Source organism: Pantherophis guttatus, chromosome 8 (genome assembly GCF_059756535.1).
Source record: "Pantherophis guttatus breed Tessera chromosome 8, ASM5975653v1, whole genome shotgun sequence".
Lineage (NCBI taxonomy): Eukaryota > Metazoa > Chordata > Lepidosauria > Squamata > Colubridae > Pantherophis > Pantherophis guttatus.
Window position 1 is genome coordinate 44,829,354 of NC_142070.1, and position 20,981 is coordinate 44,850,334.

The window sequence follows — 20,981 nt, forward strand, 5'->3', positions numbered from 1 at the left end:
GCCAAACAATGTTGGCTGTCGGCCCCTAGGGGGAGAGCCTTCTCTGTGGGGGCACCGACGATCTGGAATGAGCTCCCCCCAGAGATACGGAGGATTCCAGATCTGCGCACCTTCCGCCGCGAGTTGAAGACGCTTTTATTTCATCAAGCTGGCCTCGCCTAAATCTTCTCCCTTTTAAGTGTAAATTTTAAATTTTTAATGTATTTTAAAATTATGGGTATTTTAAATTATGGGTATTAATTCAGCCAAATTTATTTAATTCATTTTATTCGATTTTAAATTTTGTATATCTATGTGTTTTATTTCATGGCTGTGCACCGCCCTGAGTCCTTCGGGAGTAGGGCAGTATAGAAATTCAATAAAATAAATAAATAAATAAAATGTATCTAATTTTGGAGGGAAAATAAGAGCGGGAAAAAGCTCAATGATCATTGGCTAAAACACTTGGCAAGTAGCTATATAAGGAGAGCTGTTCTACTGTAAAGTTGCTGGATTCTCACTGTATATTAAAGAGTTGTTGTTCACTTCAACCTGGCTCCTGGCCCCTCACTCGCCCAATCTAACAGGAATTCTTTTAAAATAATTAAGGCATAATGACTGTGGTAGATGATGTTTCTATGTAAATATTTCAATAAATTGAATGAGGGAGGGATAGATTTCTGTATAAATGTCTTTCTTCCCAGAATGTGGGTCCTCTAGTACTGGAGCTTGGGTTGACTATCCCATGACACAAGTGTGTGTATGTGTGCCTTAGAATCAGAGTAGATTCCTGGTATCGTGGGTATTCTTGCCAAGACTTTGGAAGTGGTTTGCCATAGCCCAAGATTATCCAGATGGCTTTGTGCCTAAGGGAGGAATAGAACCCATGGCTTCCCAGTTTCTAGACTGATGCTTTAACCATTTCACCAAATTGGCTTTGCCCATGATAAACTGTTATTTATTTAAAAACTGAGTATAGCAGTAGATTCAGTTCAAAAAAAGTAATAAAAGTCATATTTTAAATTGCTGAAGATATAAGAAACCCCTAAGGTGGATAACTTCCTGCACTGTTGAATCTGCAAGAGGAAACTCATAGCAGCCTGAATATTCCAGATTGATCTTGATATATTTTATAATGATTTAAGTTTAGAATGTATGGTCATTCATTTAAGAAGAGACAATTCACCTAACAATTTATTCAATTGTTATAGCCACCCTTCTCACCATTATGACTCTGGGCAGTAACAGGAGGTTGAAGTCCTTTCCCAGATGGACAAGCTTGTTGGGTGACTGGACCAGGAATTATCTCCCAATATAAACTACTTCATACACAGTTTAGTTTATGGATAAAAATAGAAAGGGGAAATGCTATTTACCTTGCATTCCCAAGGGACAGTTTAAATCTAATAAATATATAAACAAACATCTGGAATCATTTATTGAGCAACAGTAGTAGATCCTTTTCTGTGAGACCATACAAGCTGTTCTACCTATGGAGGACATTTATTCCATCACCAACACTTAATCTAGTTTGCTATTATCAGTTATAAACAAGAATGGGTATTGTGTTTTAAGGTCAGGAAAACAAACAATTCAAAGTTTATCCTTGTCAGGATTTTTTTAAAAAAACAAGAATATAATTTTTGCACAGTGTACATTTCCTGAGCAATTCTGCAAAATAATTGTTTTACATTGTGGTTTGAAAAATAGGAATAAAACATAAATGTAAAATATAAGTAATGTGCATAAAAGTTTTTTTAAGGCAAATCATTTATAATTAAGAGAAAGATAAAGTTCCAATAGAAGAAAATATTTGTAGGTCAGGGTTGAACTGTGGAGTCCTTGGTGCTTGGATTATTGATTATTTTCTTGCAAATATTTCATTACTCAAATACATAACATCTTCAGTGCACCAAGAAAACCAAAAAACCACCAGCACGATCGTTAACTGATTGAGTCCAATGGAATTCCTTGTAGCTGATAATAGCTCACTGATAAGCCAAGATTGTACTGCAAATGAAAATCTAAGGGACCAGTATAAAACAACTTTTTTCTCTTCCAGGTTGCCACTGTGAAATCCATCAAATGACTGGAAACTACATGTGGGATCCAGTGACAAATCTGTCTTTTGACATTGGTATGAACCCAGACAGCCTTCGGCCTCTTTGGTGGAATGGATCCGAGCCCTTGTGGGTCACTATGACAAAAGCCAAGAAGAAGGTCTCTATGTACTATTGGCCCGGTTAGTACTGCCAAATTCTCTTCAGCCGATTGACTAATATTGTATATTCTCTTTACAATATATTGCATATTGATATAAGGTTATAAACTCTATAAGGAAGGTAGGTCATGGGAACAAAATTCAGCTCAGCCTTGTTCCCAAAATCATAACTGAAAAAACTATTTGTTTTTTGGTATCTGTGTAGGGTGCCCGTAAGAAAGCTTTTGCATGTAGGTTTCCTTTTTCTGAATGGAAACATTTCTTTTTATGGTATACCAACATTTTTTTAATTCAGTTATCCATATAAAGAAAAAACCATATTTGCCCTAAGGTTTTTTTATTTTATTTTAATCCAACAATTCATTTCTTCTTGGCCTCCAAGAATGGTGGACTTCAGCTCTCTTAATTTCCTAGTCATCATGGCTTTTGCCAATGACAAGTTAGGGAGCTTATGGAGTTTTCTTCCACAGACTCTGGAGCATGGGTCTCCAGCCTTTGCAACTTTACGACTTGTGGACTTCAGCTCCCAGAATTCCTCAGATGCTGGCTGAGGAATTGAAGTCCACAAGTCATAAAATTGCCAAGGTTGGAGAACCACGCTCTGGAGGATAACATACTGGGGGAAAATCTTTTATTCTTAGCCATGGAGAATTCCCTATTTTAATCAATAATTTTGCTCATTACATACACTTCTCCTGTCACTATTTTCTTTGTTTCTTATATTTGCAAAGTACATTGAAGGGCATTGTTTAAAATGATTTACAAACATATTCAGGTTAGATTGCTTCAAGTTTAATATAAAGGAACAAGATGTACTGTATTTTTTGGAGTATAAGACACACCCTTTTACTCCCCAAAAGGTGAAAATCTGGGTGACATGAAACAGAGGTTTCAGAGGCTGAAAAAAAAGCAAGGTGCAGAGCTCACAACCAGCAAACCTGTTGCTAAAGTTCACCTCTGGGAACAGCTGATTGTGGGTATTCTGGGAGGCCGATCCACCTCCAATCAGCTTTTTTCTTATTTTCCTCCCCAAAAATTAAGGTGCGTCTTATAGTCTGAAAAATACGGTACTTTAAAAATCATGAGATATCCAAGCATAATATGTTTTTCTGGATAATTTATGCTGCATACTATTATACTGTTATTCTATTCTCCTTCGTCCTAGTGGCAGATTATAGATGCATGATAAGTTGTAACCACCCTTGCACGACTATGTTTATGATTAACTATTCTCACGGTAAAACTTGGAATGATTTCAATAAGCATTTTACAACATAATTTCCAATCAGAGTACTAGGTGGAGCAACACTGCCCTGCTATTATGTGATGACTGTTCCACACGACAGGAAACCCTATGCAAAAAAAAAAAAAAATCTAAGGAGAGGGATAGCAGAAAAATAAGTGATCCATTTTCTATGAATTATTTGTATTCCTTGTAGCCTAGAGGTTAAAACACTTGCCAAATAACTGAGAAACTGAATACTTTGCGTTTTAATAGGAGTTTCTATAGGGGATCACCATGTACAAAAATATCAGCAAAATACTAATGCACATGTGGGATTATAGGATCTGAGTGGAATCTAGATTTCCTCTGCCAACAGAAAGCTTTCATCAGAGGAAAAAAAGAAAAAAGAAAGATTTGCTGCTTGTTCCTTCACTTCCTTCAACCCAAAACACCCACAAACACACACACTTTCAAATTTCACTTGAATAGTTTGAAGTTCTTCCACAGCAAATTGAACAGAAGGCTGAAGAAGCTTGGGGGGGGGGGTGGAGTTCAAACCAACTTTTCTTGGAAAAAACTTTTGCTTTTGTAGTTGTCTTTGTTAGTCATTGCATTGTCTCTATGTATGGGATTTGATATAAGTGGCCAAGATGGTGCTGGCATATCCATATAGCTAGTCCTCAACTTACAACAGTTTATTTAGTGACCAAAGTTACAACGGCACTGAAAAAATGACTTATGACCATTTTTCACACTTACGACTATTGCAGCATGCCCATGGTCACATGATCAAAATTCAGACTCTTGGCTACTGACTCATACTTATGACAGTTGCAGTGTCCCAGGGCCATGTGTTCCCCTTTTGCAGCCATCTAACAAGCAAAGTCAATGGGGAAGCCAAATTCACTTAACAACTTTACTAATTTAACAACTGCAGTGATTCACTTAACAACTGAGGCAAGAAAGGCCACAAAATGGGGCAAAATTCACTTAACAAATGTTTCACTTAGCAACAGAAATGCTGTGTTCAATTGTGATCATAAGTTGAGGACTACCCGTAGAGTGAGGCAATAAGACTGTTATTGATTCATTCTGGTCCTACGGAGTTCAAGTCATCTCCTGTGTGTGTACTTAGTCATGCCTTTTATACAACACTATATTAAGAAATTCAACACAATGGATAGTGTTGCAGCAATGCAAATTGATTTGCTTTGTTTTGACAAACAGAGGAACAGGTCAATCCAGTCTTCTTTTCTTGGTTACGACAAGCTTATAGTCTACAAACTCTTTTTCCACCATGTTCCTCAATTCCATCCAAATATAGTGACTTTTGGTGATAATTCTCTTATATTACATTATATTACAAGCTTATATTATCTTTATTAAAATTAGCATAGAATAATGAAAAAAGGGTGTTTGTATTTAAATATTGATAATATTCAAACATGGATATGTTTTAATAATTAAATAATATATAATAATTCATTTAAAATGTTTGCTGCTAAATATTGTACTTAAATCATTGTGTCTAGCAGTACTGCAATGGAGTAGTGATAAAAATAATTATTATTACTTTTGAAATAATTGGTACCAAGTTTTATTAAAGTATTTCACAGCAGCCAAAAAATGTCTGTTAGCATATTTTTGAACCTACTAAATACCTAAGAACAGAAGTTCATAGACTTTCCCTGGACAAAATGGCAAGGAACGCCACGGAGCTGGATAGGTAAGACGCGCGTCTCACGGCCCAATATGTCCCACATTACCCCAATGGCAACAGCAGCCTGGCTGCTTCCCTTCCCCGCCATCTCTTTATTGAGAGGGGTGGCAGGTGGAGTGGGGGAAAAGCAAGACGCATAGAGCGAGACGTGGCTTCCCTTGCCATCTCTCCTCCTTCCCGTCTTCACCAGGCATGGCAGGGCTCCTGCCCCTTGCTTAGCCACTTGCCCCCTTTAGGGATGCAATTTGGGGGTGGGAAGTGGGCAGGCGAGAAGTGGGACATGCTTCTCACCCTTTATTGAACTCATGAGGTTTTTTTTTTACAACATGGTTCCCTGGACACAATGGTGAGGAATGCCACGGAGCTTGAGTGGTAAGACGCGTGTTCCCCTTCTCCCCTGCCACTCCTCTCAATAAAGAGATGGTGGGGAAGGGAAGCAGCCAGTCTGCTGTTGTCATTGGGGTGGGGTGGGACGTGTTGGGCCATGAGACGCACGTCTTACCTTTCCAGCTCCGTGGCATTCCTCGCCGTTGTGTCCAGGGAAACATGTTGTAAAAGAAAACTTCTTGCGAGTTCAATAATTTTTTTTTTACAATGTGTTTCCTGGACACAGCAGCGAGGAATGCCATGGAGCTTGAAAGGTAAGATGTGCGTCCCGCTTTTCACCCACCCCACTTGCCACCCCATGCCTGGCAAGGGGGGGAGAAGAGATGGCAAAGGGAACCACGTCTCGCTCCACGTATCTTGCTTCTCCCCAACCCCACCTGCCATAAATGAGCCTTTATGAAACTCATCACGCTGTCACCGCCGCCTCGTGGAGCAGGACTCTGCAAGGCTTGTGCCATTGCACACATGAACGGCAGCACTGCCGCGAGGTTCGATATTCCGGTGCAGCCATGAACAGCAGGATGCCACCTGTGCTGGTATGATGGAGCTCACAATGGTGCTGCAGTTCTTGCGTGCAATGGCACAACAAGCCTTGCAGAGTCCTGCTCCATGACGCAGTGGCAGTGGCAGGGCGTGTCAGTGGCGGCGGCCAGCTGGCATGAAGAACAGGGAGGGGAGGTGCCCCCCTCCGGCCTCGCCTCCTCACCTCCTATTGTTTGTGTGGCAAGCAACCAGAGGAAATGGCGGGACCGGCTGCGCATGTATGTAAGTAGTTTGTGGGGGGCTTATTTGTGGGGGGAGCTTATTTTAACACATGTGCTGAAAAACCCATTTGGGCTTATTATCCGGAGCGGTCTTAGTTTTGGGAAAACACAGTAGTTTCTTTGTAATTTAGAAAAGAAAGAATTCTTTTACGTCTTAACCTTCCCCAACCACACTCAAATCGACTAAGCTGGCATTAATCAACTTTCTTCAAACCATAGTTTCTTTATTTAACTAATATTTCTCCAACCTTTGATTGAAGGATATCTGCTACCCTCAAGAGAAGAAACAAATTGCCCTAATTTATGAATTCTAACCTATTTACAAAATTTTCTATATTTCCCTTTATTCCATCTTATCTGACTGTATGCCATGGAAATAATTATCACAACTCTATGATTTCAGAAGATCTGAATTATTAAAAACTAAATTCTTGTATTTTTTATGTGAGTAGAGCACCAATAAATATTAATATGGTGGGTCTCCTTATCCATACTTGATGTTTCGCTTTGGGAATTGTTGCTGCTAGTTTCTAAGTCTCAGCGTAACATATTTGTTGAAAAAGAATTGTGGTGTCAGCAAGTGTATTGGTTCAAACAGCTTTAAGAAGACTGTATGGGGAAATAGATCAAGAGTCTGATACATTCTTTTTATAAAAAGTAGTGAACTGGATAAAGCTGTTCTTTGACTTACAGTTAGTTTTTTAAAAATTAATTTGACAACCATTTTTGTCAAATAACATTACTTCTAACAGAAAGAAAAAATTGTTCGAGATTATGTAGAACTCAGTTGAGGACAAAGATGGTATGTGTGTGTATGTACACAAATAGACGCATAGTACCTGCATCTGCTTCCATCTTTGAGTGAAGATATTGAAATTAGTATTCTTCTTAGAGTTTGAGATATCTGCTTATAATTAATGAATTATAATTAATGAATTAATGAATTATAATTAATGAACTAATGAATTATAATTAATGAACTATTATTTAGTGCAATGATAATTCAAATAAAATAAACACCAAATCGTGAAAAATCAAGTTGCATTATAGATTTTTTTTATTTATAGACAAACATGCACATATGTACACATGCAGATACATGGACTTCATTGTCAATTGATCATCAATAGTTATCTTTCAGTGTGAATATTTATATTGATGATTTTAATATGAATTCTTCTATTCTCATTTCATTTTTTTTTTTTAAATGAACTTTCAGTCTGAGAGCCAAAATCCATCCGAGAAACAACCTGAATTTATATCACACAATCTAGGTTTAAAATTTAAGCAAGATTTAACTAATGAAATGTTTTTTCTTAGGCTGTGAAATTGAAATCCTTGGAATTCGACCTAACTATTGTATACCGTATGAAAATGTTCCAACGGATGCCAATTTCTCCAATGCTGTAAATAATGCCATTGAGTCTTTAAGGTAAAATCATCAAACAATTTTAATTATTTCCTTGACAGAAAAATGAAAAGTTATGATCTTGTTGTATCAGTTTGATAATAGCATAAAATCTTCTACATTTTCCATAAAGTATTGTTTGGTGGTAGAGGAAAATATTAATGCAAAAAATGCAAAAAAATCTTCATAGTGGAACTTTTCCTGTTATGTTTACTTGACAAAGTCACTGTTCTTATGAACCTTAAAAGACATATTGTTTAGTATTCTAATATACCCAGCTAACATATGAACATTGGGAAACTAAGGTGTAGTTTGATCCAGTATGAGTTCCATATGAACAAAAATAAAGGATAATGAGGAGATTGAAAATTGTATAACAGCATCACTGTCAGACCAAGTTAGACATCATATGACTCATGTTGAAACTGGCTGGTTTTATTTTGGATAAATAACAGTGGTGAGAGTTAAATTGAAAACATGCTTCCAGTCTAAATTAGGACATCATGCTGAAAATCTCTCTTGCAGGATTTGCTTTCAGACATTCTCTTTCCAGTTGCAAGGTTCACTTTTAAGGTGAATAGAGGGGGATAATTTTCAGCCAAAAACTGACAGAATCTCTAATCAAGATAGGGAGCCTCAATTTTTGACATCCAAACAGTGACTTGAAAATTAAGCAGCTGACATTACATGGAGTTTGTGCTAATAAATGAAAATCAAGGGGGTTGTATTGTTCTATTGATTTGCTTAATGAGGCCATTGCCTAATTTTGTCTGATGACGAGTCCTATTCTACATGCAAGATTTATTCAAACTTTGTGGGAACTGAAAAATTTTAGTCAAATTGTTTTTTTAACCTAGCATTTCACCTCAAAAGTAGTTACTTCAAGAGTTAGATTGTGGATCACAAATGTTGCATAATATTGTTAACTTATTGCCTTGTACTTGCAAATAAATGTTTATCAATGCCATTACAAAAAGTGGCAAAGGACAATTAATATATATTGCTTTACTTAGTACTTTTAAGAAAAGACAACACAGAATGCAATAGTCATGTTTTCTGTAAGCACAGTACTATTAACATTTATCTCTAGAAACATTTCCTTATGTATTACTTTGATACTGATAGACTAGTGGCATTTTAGGTATCGTTGTTCTATTTTTGTAGATTAATTAGAGACATAATCAGACAAGACTTACCTTCATACACTTAATTGAAATTAAAGGTTGATTAGAGGTGTTCTGAAGAAACCATCCTCCATTTCCAGATTTTCTTTTAAACTTTTATGCATTGAGACAATATACTGAAGTTTAAAAAATTGCCCTATACCATTTTCTGAAGTTTGCATACTTTGAATTTGTCTTGCATGTTTTCCTCCATGAACCAAATAGGAGATGAGGAATGATAAAGCAATACAGATTAAGAAATTGGTACAAAGGAGAAGATTTTAGTGATATGGTACACCTTTTCCATTCCTTGAACTACTTTCAGAAAGTAGATAATACCCATGCTTGGAGATCTAATCATGAATAAACCATAGCTTTGCAGATCTGACTTTGATAAAGACTTAATTTAAATATTCAAGTAATACTACAACAGTGTATTTAGATGGGGAGTGGAGGTAACCTCATGAAGCAGGTTCTCCCTTCCAAGTTCAGATTCATCTGAACATCAAAAAAGTGTCTAAGCAAGATCTCGCCAACAGGTCCCTGCACAATCAGGCACTTTGAAAAATCTATGAAAAGTTTAAAATAGTAGAGAGGAAATCTTACCTCCCAAAAATGCTTAAATTATAATTCTTGGCAACCTCTTTCAGAAGAGCCAAAGTCAGGAACGCAATGAAGTTCAATTGCTTCTGTAGGACAACTGATTCATCAGAACTGATATAAAAGAATCACCCATCAGAATAACAATGCCAATTAACTAATGAGGAAGTGGGGAAGAAGCTGTGTGGTTAGAGCTGGGATGTCCACCTAGGCTTATTTTAGACTGAAAATAAAACAAGAAGAATTAAGAGAACAAAGAATCTCCTTGCTAACTCTTCTCTTAGAAAACATGCCAAAAGAGCAAGAAAAAAACCCAGATCAGATTGAAAAGGCACTCTAGAAGTAAGTTTTGTTACATTTAATTATTTGGTGGTTATGTACCTATTACAGCAATGGTGCAGCTGATATGGCAGCCATATACTATGAACGGATTGATGTAGAAGGTCATCGTTTTGGCCCTTCATCTTATCAGAGGAAGAATGCTGTAAAAGCAGTGGATAACGTTTTGCTCAGGATGTCTAAGCTTATCAAGGTTTCTGTCATTTTGAAGCTACAATATCCTTTTAAAGATATTTCTTTTACTCTCTTCAACTTTTTTATTAAATATTTGCAATGATTCAGTAAAGACTACTTCATAGGTTACTTACTGCTTCTATTCTGAATATTAAGGAACATGCACATCCCAAGATGTTACATTCAGTCTGAGGAGTTTTCCAAAGCCAGTGAATCTCCATTAGATCCCATACTCAGAATATTTTTAATGGAAATTTTCTAAGTAATCGTTCTCATGTGATTTTTGCACTCCTTCACTGAAGAATGGGATTTTGACTTTGGGAAAGGTCTTCACATTTGTGAAATTATTATGGTAGAACAAATTGTATACACTCCTTCAGTACTACATGTTATACAACTCAGTAATCTGTGTGCAAAAGCTGGCATGGAGGTCCAAGGGTGGTGAGATCCATGTTTTACTAGAAACCGAAAATGGATGGGGGGGGGTCCATTATCCCCCAAAAACTAATTTGAGAAAGTGGAAAATGGAACATACCAAAAATGTAGTAATAAAGTGAAGGCTACTGGCTTGCATGTGCGACTTTTTTCATGTTAAAAGATCCTACATAAAGATCCCCAAATTTCCAGAATCACAAATTTTGTGTCCAAATCTCTGTTACCTGGGAATGTTTAACTGGAAGAAATTATATAATAGTCTTAATTCTTATTAATTAATTCTTAATTATCAAGGTGAGATGAGTGGCAAATAAATCTAATTAATTAATTAATTAATAAGTGTAATCAAAGGTGCTGTCGAAGAAAATGATGGGTGAACAGTTTCTCTGCCTCCTTATATTTTGTCAATTGTGTTGGACTAAGAGAAAACTTTGCTTCAGGTTTTGGAAGTACAACTTGTCCTTCCAAAGCATTCCTCTGATTCCCCTGATTTCATTCCTCTGATTTCAAATTTTCAGATCAAGTAAAAAATGATGAAGCTTCTGAAATCATCTGTTTGAATGCCATCAACATAGCTGACCTTCTATGCATTTTCACCTAACAGCAGCATGGCAACTATTAGCGATATTGTTAGCTTGAAAAAACAAAAAAGAGCAAACCGTCTCCTTTTCATGCTGTAATTATTTTTTTAAAACTTTCTTGACAGGACAAGAATTTGCAGAATGATTTAAATGTTGTTTTCTTTTCTGATCATGGGATGACTGATATTGACTGGATGGATAAAGTGATCGAACTGAAAAACTGTATCAACATGAGTGATGTTATTAAAGTGAAAGACCGAGGGCCAGTTGTAAGCCTGTGGCCAGAGAAAGGCAAGGAAAATGAGGCAAGAATAGCAACCTTTTTTTTTTCTTAATGTAGTTTAGGCTATTTGTTGATGTGCTTAATATGCCAAGTTGTCTTGATAGGTTTATGCTTTCACAAACAGTCCGGAATGTTCTGCAAAGGACAGGAACATGGAAAGAATGCCAGGAATCTTCATATTTTCCACATTAATTACAAAGAAGAGTGTCTTCTTCTTTATCTTCATAGGAATATACTGTAAACTGTCTATACTGTATTTATCTGGAAGGAAGAATCTCTGAATTTAAGATGACCTTGATAAGAGAAGGGTAGCTGGGCAAAAAAAATCAACACAGACAAATGTCCAACTTCTGCATAATATCAAACTTCAGTTGAAATCAATCCTGAAATTCTTCCCAATTTCTGAAGTGAGTAGATATCTCACACACATCCACACACAAATATATGCATACACACAACACACACATAGGCAAACATGTATGGAGACATTAGATTGGGGGTGCTATTCAGCAGGTTCTGACAGGTTCTGGAGAACCGGTAGCGGAAATTTTGAGTAGTTTGTAGAACCAGCAAATACCACCTCTGGCTGGCCCCAGACTGGGGTGGGAATGAAGATTTTGCGGTATCCTTCCCCTGCCATGCCCACCAAGCTACACCCACCAAGCCACACCACGCCCACCAAGCCACGTCCACAGAACCATTAGTAAAAAAATTTGAATTCCACCACTGCATTAGATATAGATTTATTTTACTTATTTCAGAAAAAGGCAGTGCAAAAATAAATAAAAACTAATAACTAATTAAAATTGCTTAACATAAAAAAAATCCCTTTATTTGAAAGAAAGATGTACCACTACATTGTCCATCTCTTCCCTTTCACCTATGCAAATTACCGCCAGAGACAGAAAGGCATTGCTCATGAATAATTTCTCTAGGTGTGGCTAATCTTCAAAAACATCCACACTTTTCAGCAGGCATATCTGCAGCCGTGTGCTTGTTTTCTGTTCTTTTCAGCAAGTATAAGAAGGCATATATCATCACCTTGCATAAACAAAGAACCATACATTTCTATGGATTTCCTTTGGAATTTGGGATTTCCATCAACCTACTGGAATTATTATGAAGCTTTACACTGGTTTACTGTAGTGTAGAACAGAGGTAAATAGACTTTACATGGTACATATTTTTAACTGATTGGTTTACTGATCTATAGTTTGTCAATATGTATGAAAGTAGCAAAGACTGTCAAGGTACTCCAAGTTAGATTTCTTGCAAAAAGATGGCTATGTATGTTACAAAACTTGAAAAGTAGTGAGGTTTTTCTTTTTCTTTCCCCCTGAAATCCCCAATCTGTTCCTCCAAAATACTGTCACTGGAAGAAAGAAGAAAATCTTTAACTAGGTTTGAACTAGTCACAAAGAAGACCCATCTCCCTTTTCCCTTTATCTTTATATAAACAGCTTGGAATCCTTGATGTACCCGAGCTTGGTTATTTGCTTGCAGGCATTTTATTTCTTAATGAGGTGATCATAAGTGCACTGAGCTATGACTATGTAAGTCCTCGACTTACGACCACAATTGAGCCCAAAATTTTTGTTGCTAAGCGAGACACATATTAAGTGAGTTTTGCCCCATTTTATGACCTTTCTTGCCACAGTTGTTAAGGGAATCACTGCTTTTGTTAAATTAGTCACATGGTTCTTAAGTGAATTTGACTTCCTCATTGACTTTGCTTTTCAGAAGGTCACAAAAGGTGATCAAATGATCCTGGGACACTGCAACTGTCATAAATATCAATAAATAGCAATTAGTCAATTGCTAAGCGTCTGGATTTTGATCATGTGACCATGCAGATGCTGCAATGAATAATGGTCAAAAGTAATTTTTCCAGTACTGATGTAACTTTGAGCAATCACTAAATGAACTGTTGTAAGTCAAGGACTACTTGTATATTCTCTTATATTGCAAAAAGCTTGGTGAGATGTAATAAATTCCAAGAACTCAACTAAGTTGCCTGGGACTACCAAAAACTTAATATGGCACCATTTATTCATTTGTATCCCGCATTTATTATTTTTACAAGGCAGTGAACATATCCAACACACCTTCTTCCTCTTATTTTCCCCATGACAACAACCCTGTGAGGTGATTTGGGCTGAGAGAGAAAGTTACCGGCCCAAAGTCACCAGCTGACTTTCATAGCCAAAGTGCGACTAGAACTCATGGTCTCCTGCTTTTTAGCCTGGTGCATTAACCACCACACCAAACTTTCTATCTTCCAAGATTTCTCAGAATAGTCAGCAATTTTCCAAGGCAAGGTTCCTATTAAACAAGAATTACTTTTGTTCTGAGTATTAAAATCCCTCATTCTTAATACTTGTTGTTGTTGTTGTTAGTTGCGAAGTCATGTCTGACCCATTGCAACCCCATGGACAACGTTCCTCCAGGCTTTCCTGTCCTCTACCATCCTCTGGAGTTAAGCTCACGCCGACTGCTTCAATGACTCCATCCAGCCACCTCATTCTCTGCCAACTCCTTCTTCTTTTGCCCTCAATCTTTCCCAGCATTAGGTTCTTCTCCAGTGAGTCCTTCCTTCTCATTAGGTGGCCAAAGTATTTGAGTTTCATCTTCAGGATCTAGCCTAAAGAGCAGTCAAGGTTGATCTCCTCTAGGACTGACTGGTTTGATCGCCTTCCAGTTCAAGGGACTCTCAGGAGTCTTCTCCAGCACCATAGTTCAAAGGTCTCAATTCTTTGGTGCTCAATTCTTTGGCGCTTTTTCATACTACTAGTATTCTTAATACTAGTAGTATGCAAAACATGTTCAATGCAGACCCCTAGTTTTCAGTTTAAAACATCCTGATCTGAGTTTAAAATGGCTGTTCGGGTCATTTTAAATGCCTCCCAGCTCAATACAACCAGGGCAATTTTGAGATTGGCACAGTTCCAGTATGGTCAATATAGCATCAAAACAGTTCCAGCAAAGTTAAATAGCCCTTTTCCAACTTGAAATTTCTGACATTATTTTTAATCTTATAAGGTGTTTTGATGCATTTGTTTTTGAAGACTTTGTGCTATAAAAACCACAAAAAGAAGAGTAGAAGAAAATCAAACTTCCTACTCTCTAATATCTGACCTTTTATCTGTTTATTGTTGGGAATTTTTCCTAGCAGACTGCAAGAAGCAAAAGTAGGAGTATTTAAAGGAAAATCTTCTTGACAAGTCATTTGATTTTCAGTATGATCCTTTACTTAGGTGTGGAATAATTCTGTACACTGAAAGCAATTTCACTGCTTTTATTCCTTTGCAGATATATAACAAACTGAAAAATGTGCCACATATGACAGTCTATAGAAAAGAGGATATCCCTGATAGATTTTATTATAAAAAAGGAAAATTTGTTTCTCCGTTGACACTGGTAGCTGAGGAAAGATGGTTCATAGTAGAGGTAAGTGCTTCCTACAACCTGATTTTTATCAATTGGGATTCTCCATGAACAATTTAGAACAGCGGCCCCCAACATTTTGGGCACCAGGGACTGATTCTGTGGAGAAAGGGCTTTCCGCAGATCGGAGGGGACATGGTTTTGCAAGTGCTACCTGCATCCTGCGGATGGGGCTTCGCTTGTTTGTGCGGCCCAGTTGCTGGCATGCTGCCGACTGGTGCCAGTCCACGGACTGGAAAAGGATAGCTATTATAGAAACAAAAGAAACAGAATAGTTATTGAGACTATTGACATGTTCTAGAATTTGTTGGTCAAAGCCCGCTGGATTGTTATCAAATAAATGCGTGCATATTGGTCAGACATGATATTGTCTCCGACTTCCTAAAAATTTGTCTTGATTATGCTAATGATAAATATGCATAACATGAATAATAAATACACATAATTTCAATATGATTATGCATAACTGTTTCATCTAGTGAATATAAGACACATAATTTTAGCTACAGCCAGGTTCATACAGACATTGTCTCTACTGATAGCAGAAATTGCCTTTACTTTTTCAGCAATGCTGAATGTTTCATGAGTAATGCCAACAAATAAATCACTGACTAATAATTCAATCAGTCAGTGATTACTTCCAATTTATAGTTTGGTGAACTGGAACTAATAATATCATAAATTAATCTTGGGTGTTCTTTCTTAATTTTCTCAGCTTCTATTTGTGCTACAATTTTAAAATAATGGTATCTGCAATGGCCTTGAAAGCAATGGGAGGAGGAGGTCCTGGTAGGGTCACTCATTAAGATTGAAATTAAAGCTAATCCACAAAAGAGGCTGGAAGCAATGAAAACTCCCCCCCCCCCAAGCATGAACAAAGCCAACCTACATAGGGGCAGGAACTTCGATTTTCCATTGCTAATGTAGGCTTATGAATGCTGGACACTGGAGAAAAAACAGGGGAAAGATTTTGAATTAAGGATTTGGAAACAGTTTCTCTGTTTCTAAGAATATCATAAACTTCATGAACTTATTGTGAGAACCAATTATTATTATTTTTTTTTACCAACAAAGAAAGTCTGTTTCTTTTATTGAAATGCTCATCAGCAAGCATAAATTCGCATGCTTTGGACATGTGATCTTCAAGCTTCACTTCAGACTCAAGAATAAATCTTAATTTTCTAGAGACTCATTCCTACCCTGTTTCCCCCAAAATAAGACATTCCCTGATAATAAGCCCAATTGGGCTTTTGAGTCCATGACAATAAGGCCAAGCACTTATTTCAAGGTTCAAAAAAATATAAGACAGGGTCTTATTTTGGGGGAAACACGGTATTTAGGAACTGTCTTATAACTGGCAGATTGTATTAGGGAATAGATCAAGGTGGTGGACATTTGTCCATACAGTTGGCATTGGGAAGGCACAATTCAATACCATATAGAAATGTTGGAGGGCCCCACCCCCTTACATGGCTTTGTTGAATTCAGTTCCAGAAAGCTAACCACCAGTGGTTTGTACATGATGAAACAGTGTCTGTCATCTTTGCTAGCATTAAATTATTGGCCTGCCAAGGTTTACCTAATTTGCAAACTCTGCAGCCAGCAAGCTATAATTCAAATTAAATCTTTCAACAGTACTAGATACCTGGGGTGAAATGCTACTGGTTCGGACAGGTTCGCGTGAACCAGTAGTAAAAAATGCTACCAGTTCGGGTGAACCAGTATTTCCGACAATCAGCTGTGATGTGCGATTTATATTAGCTAAAATCATCGGATTTCCTGCTTTCTAGCTAATCTAAATCGTGTGGCACAGTGGATTTCCACCCCCCTCGCTGTTCTACTTACCTTTGCAGACTCGGAAACTTCAAAATGTTCCTTTTATAGTGCTGCGTGCTCTCAGTAGCAGACTCACAGAACCAATAGCAGATTTCAGAGGATTTCACCACTGCTAGATACTGCTGTGGGTTCAGTTACTTATGCAGTATGTCGAAGCTAAAAAATTTAAAGTTCTCTGTTCAGCCTGAATCTGTTAGTACAGGTAGTCCTTGACTTACAATAATTTGTTTTAATGACCATTTAAAATTACAGTGGCACTGAAAAAATAACATGACCATTTTTCAAACTTATGACCGTTGCAACATTCCCATAGTCATGTGATTTACATTTGGATGCTTGATAGCTAACTCACATTTATGATCGTTGCAGTGTCCTGGGGTCATGTGATCACTTTTTGCAACCTCGCCTTATAACCACAATTGAGCCCAAAATTTATGTTGCTAAGTGAGAAATTTGTTAAGTGAGTTTTGTCCCATTATATGACTATTCTTGCCACCTTTGCTAAGTAAATCATTGCAGTTGTTAAATTAGTAACACGGATGTTAAGTGAATCTGGTTTCCTCATTGGCTTTGCTTATCAGAAAGTTGCAAAATGGGAATCACATGATCCCGGGATAATGCAGATGTCATTAATATGAACCAGTTGTCCAAGCATCCAAATGTAAATCACGTGACCATGGGGATGTTGCAACAGTCATTTGTGTGAAAAATGGTCAAAAGTCACTTTTTAAAGTGCTGTTGTAACTTCAAACAGTCACTAAAGGAATTGTTGTAAGTCAAGGACCACCTGTATACTGCAATGATTTAACCATCTTATGCCAACCATATATATTAAATAATATTTTTTTCACTCTGAAGAGCAGAGAATCACTTCCATTTTGGGATAATGGCACTGGAAAACGAGAAGCTTGGCAGAAGGGATGGCATGGCTATGATAACGAATTCATAGATATGAGAGGAATCTTTTTTGCATATGGACCAGGTAGGACAACTGATGATTATTATGACCATATAGCTTTTCCTCCCTTCCTTTCTTCTGTATCTCTATTGATTGGGGTGCTTATAACTGATGCATAGATTTGGATTTTCCAGGAAAGTAAAGAAGATGGTTTCAGAATTTATCCAATTCCAGATTTTATGTCTCATTTCCAAGTAACATTCTCTTTGCTTTGACAGTATAATGGCCAGCCATGTCATTAAAATTTGTTTCAGCAGTTACAATCCATTAACAGGTGATAACTAAAAAAGTTTCTTTTTTGTTAATGCATATATGAATTACTATAGATGGTAGAACAGAAAAGCATATATCTTTCAACATTTGAAATTTAAATTATTTAACCCTGACATCAACACTGATTTCTAGAATCGGAGTCTCGCAAAAAGTATTTAAGGCTAACCATCTTCATAGATCCTTTTTCACCATAACACTCCAGTACAATTGCTCTTATCTTAATCAAGTCTGGAGAAAGACATTCTGTCCTAATTGGGGCAATTGTGTCAGCTCTTTGTGTTAACACAAAGTACGCTGCTGCTGATTTGCTAATGGGAGAGGTTCAAAATTGAGTTATTTTAATATACATTTCTATATTGACTGTTTATTTTAAAGTGCCATTCCCAGCATAGATAAGCTCCATAATGCTACAGATAACATTCCTCACTAGCCTCTTGTTATGCTGTCTTTTGGCTATTCTCTTGGCCTTAATGGTCATAACTTTTTTCTGTTATACCATTCATGCCCTGCCCATCCTCCAAATTAAACCATGTATGACAGTGATGGTCTACATACATGCTGAAAAGATTATTATTAACTTTGGCACTAAAAGTTCATGACAGAACTCCTGAATTATGTATAACTACTGTGATACTATTATTGATGTATTTTATTATTTTATTTGATGTATTCTTAGCTTGCTCTGTGTTATACATTATCCAATGTATTCTTAATTTTACACACACCCCTGGAGACGCAGTGCATGGCAGGCAGCATGTTCACTTTTTTTAAATAATAGATGTGCTTGCAGCATTCTGGCGAGGACTGCTGCTCTAAAACCCCTCTTTGTCTTGTTTCAGATTTCAAGTCTAACTTCAGAGCTGCACCAATCAGATCAGTTGATGTGTATAATGTTATGTGCAAAATTGCCGGAATCCCGCCACTGCCAAACAATGGATCCTGGTCGAGAGTGGCCTGTATGTTGAAAGATAATGCCAATTTGGCCCCGGCGTTCCAATGGAGCAGCTCTGTGCTGGGACTTATTCTGTTTTCATTGTTTGTATAACAGATCTTGCCACACCAGTCTCAGCACAATGTCAGTCAGTGTGTCTAGTTTTTTTCCCCCTCCTTCCATTTCAATGGCAGCATTGAAATGTAAAATGCTGTTGGGAGAAAATGATATAAATTAATTTCTGAAAATCCTGGTGCCAAATGCTTGGAGAGGTATAAACAAACAAAAACAAGCATGAGTAGGTTCCGATGGGCACATGTTGTCCATTACCAAAGTAAGCCCTTTTCCGCCTTCTGCCATCAGTTCCAGAATTAATCCCCAGGGGGCTGAAACCAGTAATCAAGATGTACCAACTCAAAGCAGACAGACCCACTTGCTAATCACGTCTTTTTCTAGCAGTTTTCTGCATTTGCAATACATTTAAATTTAGATCAGCTTTTCACAGTCAGTCACTTCCCATGATGTGTTATTTCTATGCTGTCCATAATTCTCTGACAGCCAATCTGGTGGACTAATTTGCCAGGGATAGTGCACTTTGGAGCCAGTTGTATGGACAGCAATGGAAAAATGGACTTAAATGACACTTTAGAAGTCCTAGAGCTTGTGTCCCAGACTTTTCCTAGTATACATACACGGAAGGTGACAGCCTGTAACTGATCAATAGCACGTAGTCACTGTATAAAGTCCACCAGAGCCTCTTGGCAACCTCTCTACAAAGACCTCCAGTAAACACCTCAGGGCTTCATGTGGCTGCCTGTTCCAGTGGCTGATAGGTCAGGAAATCCCATTTGATGCTAATCTGAACCTGCTTCCTTTAGTTATTCCTTTTCTTTGTGACAACCCTTTAGAAAGATGAAAAGTGCTTTATCACCTTCAGTTATTTCTTCTGTGGCCTCAGCATAATCAGAGAGCATTTCAAGAGAATTATGGACAGCATGCCATTTAATCACCAGTTGCTGAGCTCAGCTTGAGGGAGGAAGAAGAGAAGAGACCAATGTGGTACAGTGGTGAATGGTGGTGGCAAATCTTCAATAAAGAGGCCTTCAAACTTTAGGGAATTGATTTGGGATGATAATAATGATCCCAATGACTATTGGCACTCTTGGTGCTGTATCAAAAAATCCTGGACAACACAGAAAATCTGCACATTGACAAAATTTCCTCCTGTCAATTACAAAAGGCCACATTGCTTGGATCCGCAACGTACTCTCCTGGGTACATTTCACACAACTATACACATATAAAGCCAGGCAGAATAATTCCATAATAACTGATAAACATTGATGTGTGCTTTTAAATCTCAAGTGAATCATTGAATCAATTGGAATGGAGGAAAAGAAAATCTTTTGTTATCTGTCTATTGAATATAGAAGGCAATTTAGTTCTTGTTAGGCATTTGCAGTAGTTGGAAAACAAAGATCTATTGTTTAAAGGTCTGCATGCTATATTAATAGAGCAGACTGTTTGAATTCTTTGGAGCACTGTTCCCTTCCATTTAAAAAAAAAATCATTCAAAACCTTCATTAAATTTTTTTACAATTTTGCAAGACAGGCAAACAGAAAAAACAGACCATACAAAGTAATCTTCTGTATTCTTGTGGTCAGAAAGTTTCATTATTTCTTTGTCTCCTCCTCACATCATTTTTAAACTGTTTTTAAAAACTCTTTTAATAATAGTTGGGTTACCGAGGTATTATTTTGAAGAGTGCACATAGCACATTTTGCTGCTAAGCAAAATGATTCTGAGGCAGAACTTTTCAGACGTGTTTGTAGAAAGTTACGGATGTGTAGAAGGATAGCTGCATCATTCCCCCAAATATGAGGTATTCAAATAAAAGAACTACTTGGATTGCTGGACTATGGGAAAGTCGATTTTTTAAATGTCTTTTGAATTGATTTGTGTGTTGATTTTTTTTGAAAAAAATCAGAAATTCATTTTATAAAGCTATGATATACATAGAGAGTAAACAAATGTACAGTTTTTAAAATATGGATGGGTGGGATTGGGAAGCAGAACTTAGAAAGGCACTGATATTTAGAATATTGTTGAACCATGAAAGTGTGAATATTTGAAAAAGGATACGTGGGACTCTCATTCTCTTCTCAGCCTAACAGAAGGCTGGAAAGAAATTATGCAAGCAGGGTCAGAACTCTGTCCATCTGTCTCTCTGTCTTCTCTGAAAACTTAACAGTACAGGAT

General features: G+C 37.2%; 1 protein-coding gene across 2 annotated transcripts in view; it reads left to right on the forward strand.

Annotated features, from left to right (window-relative positions):
- ENPP6 (ectonucleotide pyrophosphatase/phosphodiesterase 6) overlaps nt 1-20,630 on the forward strand; it is a 33,210-nt gene extending 12,580 nt beyond the window's left edge. For both annotated transcript variants that reach the window (XM_034401526.3, XM_034401525.3), the window contains exons 2-8: nt 2,042-2,221; nt 7,617-7,728; nt 9,858-9,999; nt 11,122-11,301; nt 14,589-14,726; nt 17,418-17,541; nt 18,630-20,630. In XM_034401526.3, coding sequence (XP_034257417.1) covers nt 2,065-2,221; nt 7,617-7,728; nt 9,858-9,999; nt 11,122-11,301; nt 14,589-14,726; nt 17,418-17,541; nt 18,630-18,835 — 1,059 coding nt within the window. In that variant the 5' untranslated portion in view covers nt 2,042-2,064 and the 3' untranslated portion in view covers nt 18,836-20,630. The remainder of the gene's footprint in view (nt 1-2,041; nt 2,222-7,616; nt 7,729-9,857; nt 10,000-11,121; nt 11,302-14,588; nt 14,727-17,417; nt 17,542-18,629) is intronic.
- The last annotated feature ends 351 nt before the right edge of the window (nt 20,631-20,981 follow it).